At 34.8% G+C, this 8,679-nt stretch overlaps 1 protein-coding gene across 1 annotated transcript; it reads right to left on the bottom strand.

The window, feature by feature from the left end:
* Positions 1–250: 250 nt before the first annotated feature.
* LOC117914816 (apyrase 2-like) lies at positions 251–5,554 on the bottom strand. The gene is made up of 9 exons (XM_034830302.1): positions 4,733–5,554; positions 4,508–4,636; positions 4,347–4,403; positions 4,166–4,258; positions 2,367–2,572; positions 1,889–1,977; positions 1,235–1,452; positions 943–1,132; positions 251–816 (listed from the first exon to the last, which is right to left on the bottom strand). Exons 1-9 carry the CDS (start codon positions 5,048–5,050, stop codon positions 701–703), a joined length of 1,416 nt encoding a protein of 471 aa, XP_034686193.1. The 5' UTR covers positions 5,051–5,554; the 3' UTR covers positions 251–700.
* Positions 5,555–8,679: the final 3,125 nt, after the last annotated feature.

Here is an 8,679-nt window from a genome sequence, read left to right as displayed (position 1 = left end):
TCTCAAGCTTTTGAAGCATAATTTTTGGCTTATTGAAAAACACCAAATCTGGGAATGACGTTTCAAACGAACATAAAGTTTGAAAATGAAAATATATATTTTTTTTTTTTCTCCAACCAGCTTATAATCATCACACTCAATTTTTGGGTTGAACTAGAATCAATTAGATCCATGCTTAGAACCGCACAAAAGGAGTGGAGCGCTAATGGTCTAACGGCCATATTACCCTATTTTAATGAAAAGGCACAGAGAAAAAGAAAAAATCCACACTATGCCATACTTTACATGAGTTAAACAAACAAAAACAAAATCAGAAAAAACAAAATAAATCTAAAAACCCAGTTGAGTAGCACAACATGTAAAAGAATTTTTTTGGGACGACAAATTCATCTCCACTCCGATTGTTCAATTGTTGAGCAGCACAAACTAGTGATCTCATTGCTTTAAATCATCTTAGAAGTTATAAATGAGCACATCCTGTAACACAATTATAAATGAAGATAAATGAATTTCTCTTTTATTCCCAAAAGATTAGACCAAAATCCAATTCGCAATTCAACTTGATAGCCGAAAGTAGTTCTCTGCCTTCTCACTATATTATTGAGTGTGGATGCTCTACACGCTCGAAACAGCTGATGCTAAAGAACCACATTCGACTGCAATTTCCAATGGGCAATCAAGTTAATTCCATGGTATGTAACTATGTTAATGATGACACGGCATCAATGGCACTCCCTAATGGCCATGCTGCTTCAACAAGGGCATCGCCATATTTAACCTGCTTCACCAATGTAATTTCTTGCCAGGGATCTAGGCCTGTCCAAGAAACACAAGCAGCCAAAATGCATGGTTCAGAATTCTAATATGAATGTTAACAAGCAACATCAATACCACTTCCAGTTAAGAGGATGCATGAGACACTCAAATGGGCGTGGAGCTTACCAAATCCATCTATTAGCAATGTGAACTGATAGACGAGATCCATGCATAAGTATGGCAGGTTGGCCTCCTCCACAAGTGGAAATTTAGATTTGGCATCTTCAAGTTTAGTCTCGCACACTCGCTTGGCTGCATCCTCAAAATCCATAGGCTGAACTTTGGCTACAGGCTGGTTGCGATCAACGAATCCAGCCTATATGTGAAGATACATGGTCAGAACAGCCATGCAGGCATAGAAAGAATTTCAGCTTTCATTGGTTATTCTCTATCATCTGAATCAGGAAGGATTAAATACCTCAGCAGCTCTGTCAAAGAAAAATGAAGCAACAAACAAATTCTTCTGTCCATCCCCCCCTCCTCCATTCCATATCCCACCGAATGTGCATTTCATGTGGGTACATGTTGATTCATTAACTTTGAGAGCCCTAAAAGCCACCCTCCTGCATCTTTCCATGCTTGAGCCGCTTGGGTGAGCTGATGCTTCATAGGTCACTCCTCCATATGTGTATGTCCCTTTAAGAAAGCAATGTATTAATCTTTAGTGCTTTGTTTGCTAGCAAGGAAAGAGTAAATAAAATTTCTGAAGAAAACATATTAAAATTATAATCTCAAAACTACCACTTGGAAGTAAAAAAAAAACATATGCTTTTGATGCATAAAACAGAAGTAGTTAATTTGGTGCAGAGGCACAGGCTTACATGTCGTTAAATTATTTTTTTTAGAGAATAGCATGTTGGTAATAAACCAAATTCAGCACAGTAAAGTTAAATGGCAGATAATTCAAGTAGATAATTTTTAATTTCAGATAGCCTTTTACTCGTGCATTTTATAAAAACACTATGATCCCTTTCATCAGACAAAACATTATAATAACTTGAAAAGTGAGGAGCACACAAAATACCATGACAACACACCATCAGATGTTAAAAGGTGGAGGAATTCAACATACCATGAAAACCACCCAACAAGCATGGATTCTCAGAACTTTCAACCTTAAGAATCTCTGCTCGAGCTGCTAATAGACCATAGTGCAAATAACTGTACAAGGGACAAAAAAAAAAAACCACATTAATTGAAATATGTATTTACTGCAAGGTGAAATACCTTTTGGTGTCTCCTCTTTTCTTTTCATACATCTTTTTTATCAATCAAAAAAAATTCCTTTTTTTTTATTTTTTTTTATTTAGTTTTTTTGCTTTTCCTGGATGTCGGCAACCATATGATACTTCTAGTTAGAAAAACAATACGCTGATAATATTTTGACTCGTAAAAAGGGAATTTTTTTTTTTTAAAAAAAAAAAAGGTTATAGAACTGTGGTATTTCCAGGACCACAGCAATGCAATAAATGGCCCTTATGCTTTAGTAAACCAACACAACATTGATTCTAGAATCGAAGCATCAACTCCTCAAAGAGGATGAGAGAAACCTGTGAACATAGAGGAAGTATTTTGTTCCTTTGAGGTACATTTCCTTAACATATGTGTCCTCTCCATCTGAGATCTTTGGAGCCTTTTCAGCAGCTGTCTCTGAGATGGCATATGCCATTTGAACAGAACCACCTCCAAGATCAACCACTCCAACTGTATGAGAGTATTTCCTTCCCAAATTCCCTAATAGATAGTTTATGGTCACCTGTACAATAAGAGGCAATTTCAGACAAGATTCTTCTTTTATTTTGTGTTTGTATGTGTGTATGGGTTTGAAATGTGTGTTGCAGTGGTGGTAATGTGGGGAGAAGCAAGCAATCATATTAAGCAGTAACAAGGGGATGCATTCCGGACAGATATGAAGTATACGAGAAACACCCAGGAAATAAATTTCCCAGCTATATGCTCATTTTTTTTATTTTTTTTTCCTGAAAGTAATCCCAGCTATATGCTCATTAGAAGATGACATCGAAGATCTTAGTTATTAGAAACTACAAATGTAGCCAAAGTGATTTCTAGATGCTCAGATTTTGTGCCTTCACATTTATCTAATTTCTGTAGCCAGAATTAGAAAATCAACATTATGATAATTGGTGCAAACCATATATCATTAGCAATTATCTATAAACACCATAAAAGCATTTCGCTTCCATGCACAATCCTATAGCCTTTGTCTTTAAAGGCAACGATAGAACATATTAGTAGCACCTAATAAAAAGGCACACAAAGGTATACACGATATATACAAAGAAGCCAAAAGGCCAAACATTGCTAAGGGAAAGCAAAAAACAACCCTCCTACCTCCCTTAGAGGTCAACCAATAGTTGAAGTCCCACATGGACCAATAGCTATCACCTACTTACATTCTAACCCACTTTTGTTTATTTTGGACAATTTCAAGCAAAAGAAATAGAAGAGCTTTTGAAAACACTGGAGAAGGGGACCAAGTAATCAATACACACATAAGCATAACCCAAATAGATGAGAAATATGCAAGCTACACCCAAATGGACTCCACAAAAACAAAGAAGTGGAAAAAAAAAGGAACAGAACAAGGCTTAACAGAGTTAAAAGGGCAACTCAGAGTGCATCTTACATAGTGTTGGGACAGATTGGCTGACCTCCAATGAGGTTACAACTTACAACTATTCAAAGCTCATTTAGAAGGTCATAAAGAGGACATAAAAGGAAAAACTTTATAATCATGTACTTTTCTCATGCTCATCTAGTGATTTGGTTGGAAAGTAGTAGAACTTTTTAAGGGATGAGCATCACTTGTTTAGACAATTCAACATAGGGTCCTTATCATGACCACTCTTTGGGCTCAAAAGTACTCTTAAGGCATCTCTTTCACTCTGAGTAACATTATAGCTGATTGGCAAGCAGGTTGCTCATTAAGCATGAAGCCTTAGATAAAGCCTAGTACTAGTGTCTAGCTTGGATTCCTCCCCCCATCAGCACATCAAACAAATCTTGATGATTGTTCAATCACCAGTCTGAGCCAAATAGCATGGAGAGAACCAGGAGGGGAAATTTAGTGAAGGACTCAAAGATCTTATTTAGCTTTTCCAAGTTCATGGATTTCAGACACACTCTTGCTAGGTAAGGAGTTTCAAAGGGACAAATCCTTTTACCCTTGAGGTGTTCTTTCTTGAGGACACCAAGCAATGGTTCCTTTTTGTTTAATCAATTTCAGATTTGTATGGCTTGGAGCCTTGGATTTTTCCATTGTTTGATAAAGTAGGAATTTTGAGGCCACACTATAAACACAAAAAGATAGCAAGTTTGCAAGACTTACCCACTGAAAAGCACCTTCTTGCGATCCATCTAAGACGGTGACCCATTCTGGCTTGGATTTCAGGGTGCTTTTGTCTTTAAGAAAATTCTTGACCTTTGGAACGGAAAGCTTAAATTTATAAGTATGAGGCAAACAAAGTGTCAAAACACGAAGAAAAGATACAATAGGAAGCAACATTTACCGCTTGCAAAATTCTATCAGATGCATCAATTCCCAATGCCCTTAAACCAGCAGTTGCCTGCATAAACATTGAAGTTATTTTTTTCCTTTTAGCGTGTTTAAGAAAATATGTCGACCATAATTTACAGTATTGGATTGATGAAAATGCGGAATGCATATTACCCCAACTTTGACCGGTGTCTTGCGACGCAAATCTGCTGGAACAACATTTTCAGCTTCATCTAGAAGGGGCAGCAGAGATTCTGCAGCTTGCTGGGGTTCCGTTGGATATGCGCTTAAACCTGGTTTTCTCTGCAAAATGAACCAGAGAACTGTACATGATGATGTCTACTTTAATTGCCAAGGGGAAACAACATAGATTCAAACTTTTAGATGGGATGGGATCACCTGCAAGAAGAGCTCGAGATCTTTTCCAATGTGGACAAGATTCAAATCGCTGTCGAAGCAGAAAACGTGGACACGGCTGCCAGAACTGCCCGCATCGAAGATGACGGCGTAGGTCCTAGATTGGGAGTGAGGAGAAGCCTTGCGGTGGACTAAGGGGTATTGCTGGAAGGCACCGGAGCGAGAAGTCGTGGTGGTGGGCATGAGGAAGAGAACAAAGGAGATAAGTAGCAGTGGGATCGAGATCACTAGGATTACGCCTCGAAATCTGTAGATCTTGTCAGAGAGGGATTCGTATTGCCTACTCGAACGCTTCAACATTTTCTCAAACTCCTGATCTGTATGTGGCGGAGAAGTTGACTGCCCCTCAAGGAGTTCCGCTGAAGATGGTGATCGGTACCGGATCTGTCCGTTTCCGGCCGGGGGAGCCTTCAAGGATTGGGTTTCCTGAATGGACTCCAGCTCGACACTCCTCTGGTGTTATGATTACTATTAGTATCTTTGGGTTTTCGAGGCTTCACAGATCTGAACAAAGCAATTGGGTCCAGAAACGGCTTTTGCTATCGATTGAAATTGAGAGAAGGGTAAAAGGAAAGAAAAAACGATCAATAGCTAAGGGATGAACAATGAGTTACAGATCTCACAATGGCTACGTGTTCTGCACCCACCGTGCCCACATTGATACAGAGTGGAGCACAATCTGTTTGTGAAAATAACTGAACCAATAACACCACACCTCGCTTCGGAATCCTATTTCTCCATCTCAATTCTCAAGCAATTCCCTTACGACTTACGACTCAGTGCACAATGGGAGTTGTTAACTTCTAGTGGAAGAAACAAATTTGTATTCCCATACTCCAGGTGGCAGGTGATTATATTATATTTTTCTTTTTCTTTTTCTTTTTTTTTTTTAAATATATCTATTTTTATTATTATTATTCCTCTGCTTCCCGCAAACATTCTCAAACATAAGAAAATAAAAAAAGTTGTAAAATTAATAACTAATAATTATTACTTGTCAATACCAAAACTCACTCAAAACTTAAAACATGGAAATGGGAGTTAAATTTTAATAAAATATTTATTTATACAAATTGTAGTTAAAATTATTTTGCAGTTAAAAGAAAGTTACCAATCGAATAAATAGTTTCAGTATATTAAAATTCTTTTTTAATAAAATTAATTTATATATAAATTCTATATTTGAAATTACCTTTTTTTAATTAATATTCTATGCTAAAGGCCTAAAACTGAAAAGAACTTTCTGATCCACTTCTCATAAACTACTTTAAAATCCCAACAACTAACCCTTTGCATCTTGGGAATGAAAAGCAAGTTAGCAGAAAAGGATCCCTCTTTACAAAATTAATCTTAATATCTATTGTTAGGAAGTCGGTTCGGTTGGAACTTGGAAGAGGTGCTCTAATCTCATGGAAAATATTTTTATTTTTCTTTTCTAAATTAGTTCATATTTTCATTTATTTGGTATGATTTTTACGGATAAAACAATTAACAATGAGTCTTTAAATATCCCTTTGATGCACTCTTATTTTTGGAGGCTTACATTATAAAGATAATTATAATTTTTTTTTTAAATTCGGTGTTAAAAAATTTCTACTAACTCAAAATTTAAAATAAGATGAACTTATACTTTTACATGTATAAAAGTTATTTTTACTTTCTATTTTTAAAAATAAAAAATAGGAAATAAATCCAAATGAAACCTGAAAAATAAAAACTAATTATAAAAAGAAATTAATTAATTTTAAATAAAATATTTGAACCTTTCTCCATTTATATAAAAGTATTGTGATTTTAGAGTTTTCTTTTGGATGCAAAATTATTATCATTATATTTGTATTATTATAAGTAGTCTTGATAAACTTTAAATAGGTTATGAAAGTCCTACTTTTGTCATCAACACTAAGGTGGTGTTTGTTTTTTTACTTAATTTTAAATAGAACCTTAATACTTAATAGTATTAAATATTAGGTTGTTTGTTTTTGTAGTATTTTATTTCTATTAAGTATTAAAAAGTAAAAAAAAATCATTGTGTTATTTTTTCTATTTAGAAAAAGCCACATATTTTGGCTTTTTCTATTTAGTAAAAAGTTTATAATAAGTCATGAAAAAGTAAAAAAACAAACAACCTAAATCTAAAACTAAATGGTTTTCAACAAAAAGTCAAAAAAACAAACACCACCTAAGACTTGCTTACAAACAACCAAATTAGGGGCTCTCTATCCTTGCGACCTTGATTCTTCGGTAAACACTTAGCTTCATCACTGATTTTATAGTTTGTAATTTTTTCCATTTTCATGTACTATCGGAGCTCATTCTTTGATACCAATCCTTCTAAGTAGATTCTTAAAACTCGATAATGATTTGTTATATGCCCAATAACATTAATTAGTTTATCTCTTCTTGTTAATTAGTGTGGTCATAGGGTATGGCCATTTGAAATCAAGGTTATTTGTGGCCTTTTCGAGGATTTATTGAAGACAAAGGGAAAAATGAGTAAATTCCTAGTTATTTAAGAGTATTTAACTTGTGAGTACTTTTATTGTTGTTGGAATTTGAGGTATCCCAGATGTGGTCTTGATTGATGTATACTATTTGCCTTGTGGTTAGGAATTTCTAATTCCTCCCCCACATTGTAACGACTGTTCCATGAATGTTGAGTTACTTTTGGCACATAATGTTAATAGTGTGTGAATTTTAACTAATACTACCTAATTATACACCTAAGAGGGGGAAAAGAAAGGTTAATTGATTTGAATATTGGTCAATTTTTAAACAATGCTAAAAATTGTGACAAATTAAGCTTAGATGTAATGTAATAAAGTAAAACATAAAAGAAAGAGAAAGTGAGAATGACGTAAATAAAGATATGTAATTTTAGAACCTTATATGCTATCAACTCTCCTAAAAGCAATTGTTGTCAGGTTCATTCAAATGTTCACGACATTCGAACACTAGGGGAGTTGATGGACGCGGTCAACCCTCTGATCTACTAACAATCTCCCCCCGAACGATACCCATGGGGTTCAAACCCGTGACCTCGGCTCTAATACCACTTATAGGACCTCAGGAGCTACCAACTCTCCTAAAAGCAATTGCTATCAAGAAAAACACATACCCTAACCTTATAATGCATTCACTCAAGCGCCCACGACATTCAAACACAAGGGAAGTTGATGGACACGGCCAACCCTTTGATATGCCAACAATGATGGTTGGATAACTATGTATATCTACTCCCTCTAACTTCTTAAGGTTGAAAATTTTCCCACTATTCTAAGAGTTTTCTCAATCAAAGTTTTTCAAGTTTTGTACTTTGATTTCAAGGTTTTAATGGATCTTTACAACATTCTAAGTATTTTCCCAAACACTTAAAATCCTTATCTCATAGAAAATATAATAAGGGTTATTAATAAATACATGACCTAGCTTGAAGTTGATTACAATGAAGATGATAGTTACACTTAAAGGTATATTGAGTAAGATTTATAAATAGATGAACTCAAAAAGAATTGAAATCTCTTTTATGATTGATGACTTGATATTCAATGGTTGAAAATTTCATAATGAAATTTATGTGCCTTAAATACGTTAGTTTTGTATAAACTAGCATTATAAACAAATTTTCATGCTACCTTATGATTATGCAATGAACATGGAAATTAGCTATTGAGGTTGCGAGTGGTCGATCAACCCTGTATATTGGGAAGCTTGCCATTTGCGATCTTACACATCCAAACAACCATTTTGGGTTAAGCTTGCCATTTGCAATCTTACACATCCAAACAACCATTTTGAGTTAACAACTAGTGTGTTTTTTCTTATTAAACTTGAAAACCATTTTTCTCTTTAAAAAAAAGCAAAAACTCTTAGAAAATGATAGATTTTCATCAACTTTACCAATAGAATTGTTTTATCCAACTTTATAT

This window comes from Vitis riparia, chromosome 5 (genome assembly GCF_004353265.1).
Source record: "Vitis riparia cultivar Riparia Gloire de Montpellier isolate 1030 chromosome 5, EGFV_Vit.rip_1.0, whole genome shotgun sequence".
In the NCBI taxonomy this organism is placed as follows: Eukaryota; Viridiplantae; Streptophyta; class Magnoliopsida; order Vitales; family Vitaceae; genus Vitis; species Vitis riparia.
The sequence above is the reverse complement of the archived record's forward strand: the minus strand, read 5'-3'. Positions and strand labels throughout refer to the sequence as shown.